We start from the raw sequence: 16,231 nt of genomic DNA, 5'->3' as shown, positions 1-16,231 counted from the left end.
GCTGCATGCTATTAGTGCTTCTTTGTTATAAAGCATAGACATCCTGCTTGTCAAAAATCTTTTTAAAAAGCCTACCTTTAAAATAATCATCAGGTAATGTTATGACTACATACGGGGCCGTCTGGGGTCATGACCGGAATTCCGGTGCATTGTGGGATCTCCCCCTGCTCAGGTGGCTCAAAATGGTGGAGCTGTGCCGCTTTGGACGATTTCTGCCGACAAATCCTCACACAAACACGTGAATACAGGCTCCTACGGTGAGTTTCATACGTTCTGTGCATTGCTAAGGATGCCCAGCATCATATGTGTTATTCTGAGTGCCACATGTTGAGCTATGTGTGAGGTACGGGGGCAAATTCACGGAATTTGTCAACAAAGTCCGGCTGTGCTGAGGTGCCATGTTTGAGGATGGGCGCCGACGCCGCATCTACTTCGAGACAGCTGAAAGTAAAAGTTGCAATTCTTTATAGACTCTAGGACTGTGAAAGTGACCCTTTTCTATGAGTTCTAGCACAAACAAAACCAAAAGGGCAGTCCAGGACGTAGCTGTGTCCCTTATGTCTGATCCCTTGTTGCTGTAAAATTTGACACAAAGCTAGCGTTCTGTTGGTTTCCCATGATTCTTTATGGTGCCTAAAAATATTGATAACCTCACATACCAGGCTACTAGTTCGCATGTATTTCTGATTACCGTATGATCAGTTTTTCCTGTAATTGAATTGGCGCTATGGTTGAATCAAACGTGGTTAGTTAGCTTTAGTTTAGTTTCGTTTAGCTGCTTGCAACATTTTGATAGAAACGCCCAAATGTAGTAGTAGTAGTAGGGGGTTACATTTTGATTAATTATGCTGAATATTTATATCCCTTCCATGTGTTTACTACCTGCAGCTGACTAACGTTTGGATGTGTACTTGTTTGTTGATTTGCATTATTGCTTTATTGTTATACCTATTTGCTTCAGAAAGCAGTCACCAAGAACTAATTTAGATTTCAAAGACAATACCAATATGCACGCATTTGGCTAAACATTTGCCCATTAACAAATGACAATCTGAACAATTTCTGGTTGAAAAGTTTGTTGCGTCTGTATTGAAAGTTAGCACTACAGAGTAACTTTGCATTTTTGTATAGTGCAGGAACAAGAAAAATGTTTTCTGGAACTTACTGAAGGTTCAATGATTAGTATGCCGTGGATGCAATATCGGTACATCCATATCCAATATGACAAGACCAGGAAGACTTGTTCTATTGCCAAGCTTAAACAATCAATACAACAACTCAAGAACCGACCAGGAAAAATCTCGATCAACAGGGCCACTTTTATCAGATCAATAAGTGTTGTTGCAGTTTCTTCTGATGTTCTACTTTATTTTCTGTACTTTTTCTGTGTCAAGACAGTCAACATGATATTGTTCTGTATAAATGTTGCGTATAAAATGTCTTTTCCACTATATCACAAACAGTATCTCTCTGTCCAATAGTACATTGATGTCAGGCATAGGTAAGGAATGTTCCATCGTGTTGTTGCTGTTATGAATTTCATATCCAAAATCATCTATCCTATTAGAATACACACAGTCAAGTTACTAATCTGTTTTGTATGTGGAAGAGTCTGTCTCTTCAGGTATTGTCAATACCAATCAATGGAAGCTCAGGAATACAAAGCATCTAAAGTATTGATTGTAAAAATCAATTTAAATGGATTTAACATCTCTGTCAAATAGTCACTACCATACTTGTTTGAATCATTGTTATGAACATGTATTGCTACAAAAGTATACATTACGTTACATGATAGTTATTTACTTGGACTACACTGTACCAATATTGACATTTGAAACATTTGATTCTATTGTGCTTCTAACAGGCGGTGGGTTACATGCAAAGGAAGATGTCTTTGACTGTACAGAAATAAGAATTCAAATCACATTTTGATAGACTAGGATGGATCAATAGACAATGGGTGAAATGTGTTTGTGTAGACGTGGGAAAATAGTTTAAGTAGTGTTGTAGTAAAAACGTTATGTTTGCAAGGCTAAAGATTGTACCAATACATTGATTTTGAGAGAGAGAAAAACATTGTTGTGGTGAACTGTTCATGCTGTTTTCTTACACTCACACACTCACACACACACACACATCACATGCAACCATTTATCTTCTTGATCAGTCCCTTGTAGCCTGAATTCAATCAAGCTTCTGTAGCGGCTTGCCGCCCTGTAACCGCATAGCCGCGGGGAGGGGACAGAAATCCCCGGACAGCTGGAGTTTGCGTTATACAGACAAGTCCCTTGCAGCTGTCACATTATAGAAATTTTTTGTTTTGTTTACTTTTGTTTTTAGTTTTAACAATAACATGGAATGTCATTTATCATTTCCTGATGGTGGCCCATAGTCATGCCAGTTTTTGTCAAGAACCTTTTTACAGCTGCTTTACCATTTCCAATAATTTCAGTGTATGTTTAAACAGTTTTTGATCATTTTCCGAAAGTCAAAATTGTAAAAAAAAATGTCTGTCCATGTACAGGTGGTAAGGTTACATCACAATGATGGGTGACCAGGACAGCTCAGAGGAGGAGTTCCCTAGGCACGGCAAGAGGAAGGCAGGACGTCAGAACGTTCTTACAGACGACGTCTCAGAAGGGGAGTCAGATGGAGCAATGGACTTAGAAGACGATGGTGAGATGTCTTAACCTTTAGCGTGTACTGAAGTAGCCATTTGACACCACATTCTCTATTGGTTACAGGGTTAGGCAGTAGGGAAAAGGTTAAGTTTAAACATACTTTTACCAAAGAGATGTCTCAAACTAGGGAAGTATAGGCATAAATTTTTGTAAGATATGTGCACTACATGTACATGTACCCCCAGGTACACTGTGTAAATCAAAATGAATAGCTTTTATTTGAAACTACTCTATGATCAAGACAAAGTTACTACTTTAAAAATAAAAAATAAAGAAAGCAAATACTGTTCCTCTAAGTTCTTCTAACTTAATAACCAAGGAATGGCAAATAAAGATATCTGATCATCTTTTTCCCTGTGCAGAAGAAATGGAGGGAGATGAGTCAGGCTCTGATAGCGGTGAGGAAGACAGTGATGAGGATGATGATGATGACAGTCTCGATGAGGAGGAGGACAGTGGGGAAGAGGAGGAGGGAAGTGATGAGAGTGAAGAAGAAGAGGAGGAGGATGGACCAGTTGAGGAAGATGCACAAGAGGAAGTGAATGGTAATCAAGACAGCAGAAAATTGGGTGTATCTTATGTCAGGAAAGCTCAGACAACCTTCCTGGAAGAGAGGTCTAGTTAAAAAAAGGGAGGGAGACATTATCAAGGCAAAAATAAAGGCCATATGAATTAAAGATAACTTTCACATTCTATGTCCCCAGGTAGCACTTTCATTGTCCGTTCAATTGCTCCAAATGAAATAAAAGTTGGGAAGAATTTATTTGCTTCTAGAATTATCCGAAAGGCAAGTAGCTTTAACAATTTTGTTATTTGTACAGAAAAAGCAAATGCACCCACTGGTGCAGTTGATGATGAACAGGAGAGCTGCCCCATCTGTCTGAATGAGTTTGAACTGCAGGAGGTTGGAACGCCCGCAGCCTGTCAGCACAACTTCTGTATCGACTGTATTCTGGAGTGGTCAAAGGTATATGTTTTGAAATAAGGTGTCCTATTTCTCCAGTTCTTTCTGGAAAGTTGATGAGAAAATTAAAGATCGAAAATTGATGAGAAATAATAATTATTATCAATGAATATAAACATTGCCACCAAACAACTGTCTCAATGCATTTTACTTGCAGAATACAAACTCCTGTCCTGTAGACCGTCAGCAGTTCAATACTATTCTGGTGCGGCCCAAGTTGGGAGGCAAGGTCATCAAAAAGGTAAGAAGATCCAATAAAAAGAATATGGGAAAATGTATATTCATTTCCTGGCCACCACACAGATATTTGAAGAAGTCATGGTACTATAGATTCATGTCTTTTCGCAGGAACTTAATTTCGCGGTAGAGGGGTAAAGAGGTTTTTGCAGTATTCTATTACAGTAGAAGCCACTTAATTGCACCTCGGATAAATGCACATTTCATTTAACTGCACCGAATCCCAAAATCCCAAACCGGTTCCCATTCACTGCATTGTTAGTGACTCCGCATATCTGCACGGGGCATTGTCACCAATGCCGGATAACTGCACCAAAATTTTTCAAAAATCCTCGACAAGTTAACTAAAAAGGTGCGCTAAAAATCGGCAAACGCGGTACAAATGAGCCGATGAGTGCTTATGTAGAGGCACAATACCGCCAATATGTCTAAAATTGTTTTCACTAACAAAAGAAGGTGGCCTCCATTGACAATCACGTTGATAGCGATTGTATGGGAGGTCCTGGGCGGGTCACAGGGCGTGCCGTCACCATAAAGAAAAGAAAAAAACACCACGAAAAGCTACTATTGTTTCAAACGCAAACTCAACACCTACCGCAAAATTAAATCCCCTCAAATATTTCTGCATTTACAGTTATTTACAGAAAAAACTCATGTTGTTGTTGTTATTGTTTTTCTCCCAGCTGAAGGTGGGTGATGTGAGGCAGTTTGCTGATGTGGAGGAGGAGGAGGAGGATAACACGTACTGCCAGGTGTGCCATCAGCCCACCAACGAGGACAGGATGCTGCTCTGCGACAGCTGTGACGCCGGGTAAGGGACGGGTCGATGGGAGCTCTCTGTTCGCGACGCCTGTATCTACAGGATTGTTGATTTAGTGCTGTACTTAAACCCTGAACCTGTACCTGTAAAATTGTCACAGGTCCGGACCTGAACATCAGGTGTATCTGTACCCATAACAAACTAAAACACTAGTGGATACCTTTTTTTTCTAATAAATGTAAATCCTTTTTTTAAGAAAGGAATATGTAAGTCCTCATACAAAGATGACACTTTTCCTCTAAAAAAGACAGTTGGCTACATGTATAACTTATAGATACATGTCCAAACCTGTACCTAAAGCACTGGAAACATGTTTAGGTACATAGCCCTCATTTGATTCCTGGTAACACTATTGTTATGTGAAACAGGAAACACCATTGTTAAGAAACACACGAGTAAGGCATGACAATGCCTTGGTTGTGGCATGGAACAACAATTGTGAAGTAAGAAACGGTAACAAGAAGCACAGTCATGTTCTTGAGAACATCATTAACGAATTGGTTCAGTTACATTTACTGAGGCTCTGTAATTTGGTTAAAATGTCAACAGCAGTGTTATTGCAGGTTTTCATTTGCTTTCTGTACAATGTAGTTGCCCTAAAACCTAAAGAACTTAAAACTATAAAGTTGCTTGGAAATGGATAGGCCAACATTATGATTTCTGTTTCCTAGTCTCTGAAATTTGGAGTGGTTTAGAATACACACCAACTCACAGGCAACTCGTTATTTAGAGAAGTAGGGTGCTCATTCAATTTTAATGGGACTTAGGCTGTGTTTACACACGCATTTTAGAGTCGACTCAGATCTGTGCAAGGAGAACCCTAGACCACTCAAGTAGTATTTTCTAGTAGGAAAAGTCTAATTGAGCAGCCCAAAGCTCTTTACACACAGCCCCAAGTCAACTCTGAAACCTTGTGTGTAAATCGGACCTAATAGGAGCCTTGCTGACAGAAGCTGACTTCTCTCTCTGTTTTTTCAGATACCACATGGAGTGCCTTACTCCCCCTCTAGATGCTGTCCCTATTGAGGAATGGTTCTGTCCACACTGTGCCCCGCCTGGTAAGATTAACTGAGCCTCTGATTTCTACACAGACTCTCATACATGTACTGTAAATGCAGAAATGTTGGCGGGGATTTAATTTCGCGGTAGGGAGAAAATGAAGTGTTTGAGTTCACATTTGAAACAATAGTAGCGCTACAGTCACACGATGGAACAGCTTTTCGTGGTGGTATAAAGTTCGCGGGTAAAGGGTTCACCACAAAAACTGCGAACATGAAACCACCGTGAACATTTCTGCATTATTTCTGTAGTATTGTCAAATTCATCAAGGTTCTACTCTCTTTATCAGTGCCCTTGCTTTCTAATTCCTTCGTCATTTATCGACAGTTTCAGTGCTTTCAAAAATTGTGTTGCAGCTACCTGTTTCATGTGAATGTAGACTAATACTAGTAATAGTAAATTCAGCTCACAAAAAAGCATTGCAGGCAAACACTTCTTGCCCATTTATGACAACATCAAACTTATCCATAAATGTACCGGTAATGTGTAAGACTGCTGTTAGTGTGTTGCTGCTTACAGAGGAGTCTTTTTATTCAGTGATTTACCAACCTGATGAAACTATTCGCGGATGTTTGACACAGAGAGTTCCCGCGAAGAAGAAGAGGAGGAGCCACAAACGATATTGCTGCCCGTGCTGCCAGTCCGGCGGGCGATCGCTCGCACCATGGCTAGTGAACGTGTCCGTGCACGGGTGAGCCGCGTCAGGGCTGCCCGGTCAAGGGCACAGGTAAACATGGTTTTAAAGTCTTCAAACGACCAAACAATCAATCAAAACATAAACACAAAGTACCATTAGAAGAAACCAAGCTTATTCACAGGTGATTTTCCCGTGATTCATCAGATGATACGCTGCCATCAATTTTGAATGTAACTCAATACACTTAAGAAGGTAGAAAAAGGTGCTTTTGGGTGCATCTACTTAAAGTGTCTTAAAGATTATTGCCTAAGTGCCTAGGTCAGGGACTGGCCCCTTGCTGCTCTCTGCGAGTTTCCTCCATATTGCACGGTCCCGAGCATTACTAGAAGATTGATTAAATCTTTTTTAAACACTATACATGGTTGAATGACAAAGCTCTTTATCTACAACCAAATATTTTTTAAGAGCTTGACGTTTCGATGACCGTCTGTCATCTTCTTCAGGGCAAAGAGGACAGACGCTCTTGAAAATATGGTTGTGGATAGAGAGCTTTGTTATTTAGTCATTCATCAACATGTTGAAACTATTCACGGAACTTAACTTGGTTATTGTTGTACTAATTGTGACTGAATATTACAGCCATCAGGGTCTCGGCCAGTGTCCCGGCGAGGGAGAGGTCGCTCTGCCCGCGGCCGCAGCACGTCCAGGTCCACGTCGCGCGGCAGAGGGCGGGGGCGGGGCAGGCGGCGCGGAACAACCCGACGGAAAACCACACGGTCGCGCTCCACCACAACCACCAGGAAGAGGGGGACAAAGAAGAAGACAACAACCAGAACTGGTATGTCTTTTTTTTTATTCAAGAAAATATACAAATACAGGTAATCACAGATATACATGATAAACAATAAACTACATCAAAAGCAAGGACAGCTAGTTTAGTCTGAAAAACAAAAGATAATGCGTGCCTTTCAACAAATTAAAGATACAGCAAGTACTAAACCAAGAATACAAACTTAAATTGTAATTGTTGACAAAACGTCAAGAACAATAAGAAATGAATCCAAACATTATGTACCCCGATGCTTCTCCAGCTTCCCTCTCCAAGATACAATAAGAAAGTCTTTTGGTAGAAAGATGCTAATTTTTTTTAAAAGATCGCAAATGTAAACATTTAAAGCACATGGACTGAAAGATAAAGATTTTGCCCAGTAAAATGATGATATTTTTTAAAGGAGATGCATTTAAAGACTGGTATGTCTTATTTGCAAACAATTATCAAGAGATAGGACTCAAAGCACAAGGTTTACTTTGAAACTACTTAATAACCTTTAGCACACTGAAGTAGCCGTTTAGCACCCCATTCTCTATTGGTTATAGAGTCAGGCAGCAGGGAGAAGGTTAAGTGATACAATGTCAGTAACTGTCAGTCCAGTTCCCAAAATGTTAATCCTCAAAGCTGCAGTACCAACTTCAGCCTGAAGGCAGTGCTTCTGCAAAAGTTTAGGACAATTGGTTGTACATTCTATCCTTGAATATGGAGAATTTTCTGTGTTAACTTGTTAACCTTTAGCACTCTGATTGAGTCTGAAGTAGCTGTTTGGCACCCAATTCCCTATTGGTAACAGAGTTAGGCAGCAGGGGGAAAGTTAAAAGCTTCTTTGTTCAACTCTCAGGAACAACAGTTAAGAGGAGGAGAAAGAAGAGAAGGAAGGGGAGGAAGGTTAAGAGAGTGTCAGCAAAGAAGGAAACTCCAACAAGTGTTAAGTCTCGACTGGCAGATAGGCTTCAACTAGGAAGGCCCATACCAGGTACCTTTGTGTTTGCATATGAAGTGGGGAAAATTTATGGCTTTTCCAACTTCAATATGTGATTTGCCTTCATCTGAACTTAAACTACAGTTGATGGTAATACTGTAAATGCAGAAATGTTCCGGTTTTCGCAGTGAACTCTTAACAGCGAACTGAAAGCCACCGCAAAAAGCCGTTTCTTAGTGTGTCTGTTGCACTACTATTGTTTCCAACACAAACTCCAACCCATCGCAAACACTCAATTTTCTCCTTACGGCGAAATTAAATCCCCGCTAACATTTCTGCATTTACTGTATCACAAAGTTTGGTTACTTTTTTTCTTTTTGCCAACTTCCTTTCACAGCTTTTCCTAAGTCTTTTTTCAGCTATCTATGTCTATCTGTCACAGTTGTACTCTCATGTTGGTGGATGTTGTGTTGCAGGAAGCTCAGTTCCATCAGTGAAGAAGGCCGGCGACCGGAAAGCAGATTTTGTACAGAAGCCCCTGATGGTGTTTGGGGATCCTAACGGTCTGCACTGCTTTGAAGACAGGTACATGTATTTAGATCTTTTAGAAATAAAATGCATTCCCTTTTTATTATCATTCTTTAGCCAACTTGAAAATTTTAAACAAGCAATACATGAGAGTACAAAAAGGTTATATTGCTTTTTCTGGCACTTAAATTTCAAGAATATTCTGTACACTAGTGTACAATACTATAGTACCTCTACCCTAAAGCATACAATTTACAGTACAAAAATATCTAGTTGCACTGGTGCGCATGTACCCAGTATTTGGAACCTTGTACAGTATGTTCATTAAAACCTGTGATGTTTTCCCCAGCGAGGGAACCTTTCCTGAGGCTGCAGCCGTCCCTGTGACCAGCCGACACAGGCGCGCCCAGATGCTGTCTAAGTCTGCACTCAGGTCACACCGACCTGTCAGAAGGGCTATGTCCATTGGAATAGCAAGGTGAGTGGTACAAATTATCATAATTATCATAATATAATAAAGATGTAACTTTATTTCACAACAATTGTAGAAGATAAAATGATAAAGTATGGCATCTACTGGTAGAAAACTACAGTTTCCTTAGGCTAATCTACCTAATACAAGAGTGTATAGTATGGGATGATAATGGCCTTATATGACACACCAAGGATTCTATCTATTGTGTTCCAACCTTGCTTTCCAAAAGTGCTGTCTCTCAGATTCAAAGTTGAACTGTAATTGCCAACACAAGGAAATTGGTCTTGCCCAAATTTTCATTTGATCGACCCCAATCTTTGTCAAGGAATGAGCAATCAACCACTTCTGTGACATCATTTTCTGTCTTTAAAAGCATTATTAGTAATTGTGCATGGTACATAGCGGTGTGCTGGGGTTTTCTTGAAGACTTGTATAGAGCAGCTAAACCATGAGATGTTTGCACTTGAGCCAAGTAAAATTGTATTCTTATCTGCACAAAGATGAAACTGTTTCTGCATCTAAAGCATGAAATGTTTGCACTACAGCCAAGTAAAATTGTCTTCGTATCTTGACAATGACGACACTGTTTCTGCAGCGAGCTGGCGTCCTCGCCGACCCACGCGACCTCCGACGCGACCCTGGACGTCCTGGGCTCCATCTTTGCCGAGCAGGAGTTGCTACACGTGCCCAGCAGCGATGTCAGGATCAACAGGGACGGGACTCTCATCTACGGCAGGACAGGTCAGACTCTTAATCTTACACTCCTGGATAGATAGAGGGTTGACCTTGTACCATATCTACTTCAATATGTGCATATGATATATATAGTTCCTCCTTTTATGCACATATTATGTGTGTGAATATATGTGTTGAGTCTCCGTTTTATTGTAAATACCAACGCCATCCAGGCTAATGTTAGTATGTCTGCAAGGTTAGTACAGTATTTGAATAAAGAAATGAAGAAATTGATGTTGATGTTTAATTAAGATTTGAGCCGTAACCAGGACTGTTTATTGAAAGTCACTACCACAGATGTACATAGTTTTTACTGTCCTTTGTTGTCTTTATATTCCGTTACAGATGCAAATGAAACCAGCAGCAGCCATAGGGGGACTGTTCAGGTTGTACCCAGGGGGAAGGACAGACCCAACAGGGCGACTAATGGAGTCCCATCCAACCAGTCGGCTCTTGGATCTCCCCCGGAGTCCAGCACACATCCGCAGAGCTCTGCAGGAACGTCATCGTCAGGTCACAACAACCAAGGTCACGACAACCAAGGTCACAACAACCAAGGTCGCAATAACCAAGGTTCGCAGCAAGGAGACAGAGCCTTCAGTGCGTCATCTTCTGGGTCGTCGAGTGGCAACCTGGGGTCATCTCAAGATGGGCAGCAGCCGTGGGAACCACTTGGTAACCAAGGAGCCGCCTCCCTGACAACTGGTTGTCTTGGCAATGACCCCAGCGATGAAGAAAAGGAGGAGGGGCCTTCATCGAAAAGAAAATCTGAGAGCATGGACTCTTTTAAACCCCAGGAAGATCTGAAAGACGAGTCGAATAGCTCAACGGAGGACAGTGGTGGTAGCAGGCTCTTCTCACAAAGACAGTGGAAACCCATACAGATAAACATCAAGTCATCCTTGCCACACACAGATACGAGTCCCGCGCAGGGCTCCGTTAGAACTGACTTGCCTGACAGGGAAGAGCCACTGGAGGGTGTGGGTGTGGTTGAGGACAAACTGAACACATCCTCCCACAGCTCTGATGCTGAACAGGAGTACAATCCCTTCTCTCCAACAGCCTCGCCTGTCCGTGGGGAAGAGGGCAGCGCGTCGGTGGAGTACAACCCCTTCAGTCCCACTCCTGAGGACGAGGATGACGACCAGACAAACCCGTCTCCCGAGTCGGAAACAAACAACAACAACAATGAGGGCGGCACTTCTGAGGAACCCTGGGAGATGGAGGACAGCAACGATATGGCCGTGGACACGGGGGGTTTGGACCTGGAACCGTTGGGGACAGACAGCCCCGGTGTGGACAGCTTGCACATCGATCTGGACAACTTGTCTCCACAATTGGAAGGAGAAGAAGAAGACGATCCCGCCCTCGCAGAGGAGAGCAGGGAGGAGGAGGAAATGACCGGAGAAGAGAGCATCGAGGACTTTCAATTCGAGGAGGAACTGGACGAGTTTCCCCTGCAGAAAAGTCCGGAGACATTTGCCATGTCGGCCAGCCCTGTACTCATGGAAACTCCCAATACTGCAGCTTTAGAAACTCCCAACGTCGAGTCAACACAGCAGCCGGAGAGTAAAAAAGCTGCCAACACGTCCAAAGCCAGTAAAGCAGTATTAGACATGTTTTCAGGTCTGTCTCCGGACAAGGTACCGTCAGAAGGTGACGCGGACGTAAACCAACGAAAAAAGTCAGCGGAGGCAGATTCCAAAGGGGAAGCTCTGTATGAAGATGTTCTGGTGTTAGACTCGGCCGATGTAAACTTGGAGCTACACGATGTAGAAAATGCAGAGAATGAGGCAGAGGAAAGACAATCTCAGCCTGTGGAAAGAAGAAGAGGTGATTCAGCATCTGCAGACGGTGTAAAGGCAGAAGCAACCACGGAAGTCGATAAGAACACGTCTTATTTTGCATCTCGTGTGACGCACACCGAAAGGCCAACAAGCCAGGAAGGCTGGGATTCTTCCGATGAAGACACACTGGACATCAGACCACTACCGAACATCATGGACCTGCCCAAGATTCCCAAGATACGACAAGCGGTGCCTACGAGCCGCGAGAAGGAGAAGGCTAGAGACAAGTCTTCATCTGCATCTAAGGGGAAGAAAAGAAGAAGAGACTCAACAGCGGAGGTGCACCAAAAGGAACGTGCGAAGGAAAAGAGAAGGGACAAGGAAAAGAGAAAAGAACCCGGGGAGCAGTCGAGGAAGCGCAAATCAGATGCTCACGACTCCGAAGAAGATGTGTCGTTGAGTAACAGTAGTCGTAGGAAGAGGATGAAGGCAAAACGGTCAAGCTCTCGCCGGCAATCGAGAGAACGCGAGAAGAGAAGAGATGAGAGCTTTAGGGCAGACAGGTCGAGCTCCCTCGAGCAGGAGGTTGAGGGTAGGACAGACAGATCACACAGAAGTTACAGGAGACATCGACAAGACAGTTCCAGCTCTCCCATAACTGTGTCCAGTGGGGAAGAGGAAGTCTCCCCAGAAAGAACACGTAGGTCAAGGTCCAAGGACAGGTCCCGCATGCGCAGTCAGCATTCTTCTGCTCCGTCCTCGAAGAGTAAAAGCAAGGAAGACAGAGACAGGAGAAAGTATCACAAAGAAAGTAGAAGAGAAAAGAATGATAGCGATAAGTCTGACTGGTCCAGAGGATCATCGAGAGATAGAAAGAAGGAGGAAAAGAAGAGGGATAGAAAACATGACGACGTTGATAGAAGATCAAAGGAGCGTACCAGTGGAAAGGGGAGGGAGCAAAGAAGATCAAAGGAAGGCTCTCCTCAGGAGTACAAAAAACCCAAGGACAAGTCTCCAGAATACAAAAGGGAGGAAAGGCTGAATGAACCTCCCAAATCAGACAGTAGAACACTGGCGGAGAAGATTGCGGAGAAAAATGAGAAGCTGTACAACTATGGCGACCATGACTACAGGAAAGCCAAAGAGGAACAGAAGAAGGAGAAAGTAGAAAAGGTGAAGTCAGGAACACTCATGGAGGAACTGAGAAAAGTCGGCAAGCCACGTCTACAGTCAACCGTCCGGAAAGTCTCCAACACAGAACAAGACGAGGATGTCCTACCGTTCTCCAGTTTTCTGGCGCCCGGCGGTATGGACAGGGACCACCGGTCCCGCATGGAGAGAGAGGGGCCCCGGACACCCGAGTACTCCAAACAGAAAAATGGAGACCAGTCGGGTAGTAAGGATGAAGACAGCGACGACGGTGACTCCGCTACATTGTCTAGATTCTTAGTTCCAGGAGGAATGGACAAGGACCACCGAGGGGCGGACCAGCTGTCCAACAGTAACAGCAGCTCCAGAGACGACCCTCGCGCGGAAAAGGTCTCCAGAAGCAGCGGGGAGAGAAGCAACCTTCCCGTGCTGGAGCCCCTCAGGCCTCCGGAGATCAAACCACAGCTGACGCTCCCCCAGTCTCTCCTCACCGTGCTGGGGGTCCTGACGGCGCAGAAGCCGAACGCGGGTGTACCCTCCGGCCCGGCCACAACGGGAACGCAGCACACCGTCACGATCGAGGCCACGTCTCCGGAAGACGTGGAGATGAGGGATGTGGAGGAGGCTGGGAGGGATGATATGGACGAGAACATCGAGTCCTCAGCTGTGGAGATGGATATTAAGGAGAAGGTGAGTCCTGGGCAAAGATTACACATACTTTATTTTTGTCAGGAATTGCTTTGGAGATGATAGAAGATATACAATTTTAAAGGTCAACATTTAAAACTGCAACTCTCCCTGTCATAAAAGGCTTAAAGTGCAAATTTTTTTCCATCATTTGTAAAACTCTGGATGACCCTGTGATTTCACCTACAGTATCTTCGGAGAGATAATCCAGTTTCAACCTTTTCCCTGCTACCTTACTCTGTAACCAATAGGGAATTGGGTGCCAAACAGCTAGTCTCTACCAGACTAACTACATCGGCTATAGGGAGAATATTTGCGAGGGAAGTTTGGCCACCAGAAAGTTACATTTGCAGACGAATTATTGACCTTACCATGGACTGACTGTGCTGGCCAATTATCCCTTTTTTTGCTGAATTCTACGATCCATACATCAGTAGCAGGGCTGTCTCCATGACCCGACCCTCCGTCCCGGGACAGAAATTTGCTTGTTGGGACGGACAAAATGTTTACCTTGTCCGTCCCAAAATCTGACAACTTAATGACATGAAATTGATGAAAATGTATCTTCGTAAGCTTAAAATGACGAATTTAATTAACAAGGAAAATTCAACACATTGGCTCCCAAACAATGAGTAGGACGGAAAAAGATTAAAAGCTGGAGACAGCCCTGGGACGAAGGCTAACAAACGGCTACTTCAAGTTCAGATTGCTAAAGGTTTAGAAACTTTGAGCACATCTTAAACCCCCCCACCCCCTCCTGTTGTTGTATAAAAGCTTGTTCTGATGACTCCATGTACACAGCAGATGTTGGAGAAGCTGAATCGTCAGGAGCGCGTGGCGGAGGAGGTGAAGCAAGCCCTCAAGCCGTTCTACCAGGCCAAGAAGGTCGACAAGCAGCAGTACAAGGAGATCCTCAAGAAGTCAGTTATACAGGTGAGCTGACATTCTTCCTGAAATTGTACTGTACATCAAGCATTGACGTACAGTATGCCACATCTACAGTGTTCAACATTTTGATGAACTTTATTGCAAATTCTTGCCCAAGGGCTAATTTCAAAGCAAAACATAAGATGATAAATGAATATAATAATGATGATGAAATGAAGTTATAGCCATTTTACTAGGTTGATACCGATTTATTAGCTATTTCAAGACTTTGACTTCTTTTCTTTCAAGCAATGAGAGATGAATTGTACAACATTTTAATATGTAAAAAGATTGTATGACTTAAACAAGAACCTCCTTGGTAGGATTTAGCAGCTAACAAGAGTTCATTTACAATTTATGACACTGTCTTATGTTTCCCGTTTATCAGGTCTGTCACACGAAAACGGGCAAGATTGATCCGGTCAAGATCCGCCGGCTGGTGCGTCAGTATGTGGACAAATACCGCGCGATGGAGAAATATCTCGCAAAAAAGAAGGGTTCGACGTCCAGCCAATCACAACCCTGGTACAGGCAGGGCAGGAAGTGATCGCCCGATGAACTCTGACCTTTACAAAGACTTGAAATTGAAATACACGGTCGTTTTCACCTCCTACAAAGGACCACTGAGACAACTTGAGAGATTTTGTCGTCTATTCTATCGGCACGAACATGTAAATAAACACAGGCGAAACTGGTTGTGTGCCAATACCAAAGCCCGGGACTCCTGTCACAGGAAAAGTGAACTTTACCTACACTACACTTTTGGGTCACCTTCCAACGTACATTGCAGATGGAGAGGTTTTATTCTACAACATGTGGCGTCTGTGTTCTGTTTCAATACTTTTTTTTCTAGAGTGAATCAGTGTTACCCATACATAGTTGAATAGAACATAGACTTGTAGGTTTTTTTTAGAGCAACTGTTAACTCATTTGACATACAGTACATAGTATTACACTGTCTGCCCCATGATTCTAATGTATTGTAACGAATTAAGTTGCAAGATTTAATGCATGGGGGGAAAAGATGATGGGGCAGTTGTGTTTGAGGGGTTTTGTCAAACACTTTGAATTCAGCCAACTGAAGAACAGTACAACAGTTTGAATGGGAGCTGCTACTATGTGTACTGCTTTGTAAAACAGGTCGCTATGAAGTACATGGGTCATTATGGAGTAAGATATTGGAGGAAGTTGATGAATTTTCTCTTTGGAACAACTTGTTGCTTACGAAAAATTTTCACTTGAGGATCACACCAAGAGGATGACATGCCAGTCCATATAGTGATAACCCAAAGGTTTTTGGGGAAGATCAACAACAACTGTTATACCTGTTTCAAAAAACTGTAAATCTTGTTACATAGCATTGTCCAAGTTCTTTCAATGAATCCTTGGAGAATCGAACAGAATAGAAATATAGTATAGATTACCATTTTCCCCCTCCCTGAAGTATGTTTTCTGTCACTATTGCAGTGCAGGAGGAATGAAGTCAAGAAAATTCTAATCATGACAATGTCTAACTTCATCGCCGAGCAGGAAATTCACATTTTTAACAGTGTAGAATACACAAAAAGAAAGTCTGTATGCACACTTTGTTGACAGTAATGTTAGAATTGGATTGAAAAATACTGCAGAATGTAGAGGAATTAAACTTGGAATGTATGTTTGTACCAATTTCAGCATTCTAGTATAAACTATCTTCAAAACAAATCTGTGAAGTGTGATTTCTTACAACTAATTTTTCACAACAGAGCTGTGATACTGGATACTACTACTACTACTAGAGCTGCATCA

The 16,231-nt window shown here is 42.7% G+C and overlaps 1 protein-coding gene across 3 annotated transcripts; it reads left to right on the top strand.

Annotated features, from left to right (window-relative positions):
• The first annotated feature begins 132 nt into the window (after positions 1–132).
• On the top strand, positions 133–16,147 carry LOC136429999 (PHD and RING finger domain-containing protein 1-like). Of its 3 annotated transcripts, none has more exons than XM_066420208.1 (16): positions 133–257; positions 2,528–2,679; positions 3,047–3,229; positions 3,506–3,651; positions 3,806–3,889; positions 4,569–4,696; positions 5,684–5,763; positions 6,346–6,491; positions 7,041–7,239; positions 8,075–8,209; positions 8,632–8,740; positions 9,033–9,161; positions 9,754–9,899; positions 10,239–13,519; positions 14,321–14,449; positions 14,832–16,147. In XM_066420208.1, the coding sequence occupies exons 2-16, from the start codon at positions 2,547–2,549 to the stop codon at positions 14,988–14,990; spliced, it is 5,187 nt and encodes a 1,728-aa protein (XP_066276305.1). In that variant the 5' UTR covers positions 133–257; positions 2,528–2,546; the 3' UTR covers positions 14,991–16,147. The 3 variants fall into 3 exon arrangements, with proteins under 3 accessions (XP_066276305.1, XP_066276304.1, XP_066276306.1); XM_066420207.1 differs by having other exon boundaries at positions 14,318–14,449; XM_066420209.1 differs by lacking the exon at positions 8,075–8,209 and having other exon boundaries at positions 14,318–14,449.
• Positions 16,148–16,231: the final 84 nt, after the last annotated feature.

The sequence above is a fragment of the Branchiostoma lanceolatum genome, chromosome 3 (assembly GCF_035083965.1).
Source record: "Branchiostoma lanceolatum isolate klBraLanc5 chromosome 3, klBraLanc5.hap2, whole genome shotgun sequence".
Lineage (NCBI taxonomy): Eukaryota > Metazoa > Chordata > Leptocardii > Amphioxiformes > Branchiostomatidae > Branchiostoma > Branchiostoma lanceolatum.
Note: the sequence above shows the minus strand (reverse complement) of the source record. Positions and strands in the feature narration are given on the sequence as shown.

What these genes read in the sequence shown, in the direction of transcription:
- LOC136429999 (XM_066420207.1), top strand. Translation starts at nt 2,547, where the DNA reads ATGATGGGTGACCAGGACAGCTCAGAGGAGGAGTTCCCTAGGCACGGC. An exon ending in GAGGCAAGGTCATCAAAAAG is followed by an intron (nt 3,890 to 4,568) that starts GTAAGAAGATCC and finishes TTTTTCTCCCAG; the next exon opens with CTGAAGGTGGGTGATGTGAG. An exon ending in TCCACACTGTGCCCCGCCTG is followed by an intron (nt 5,764 to 6,345) that starts GTAAGATTAACT and finishes TGTTTGACACAG; the next exon opens with AGAGTTCCCGCGAAGAAGAA.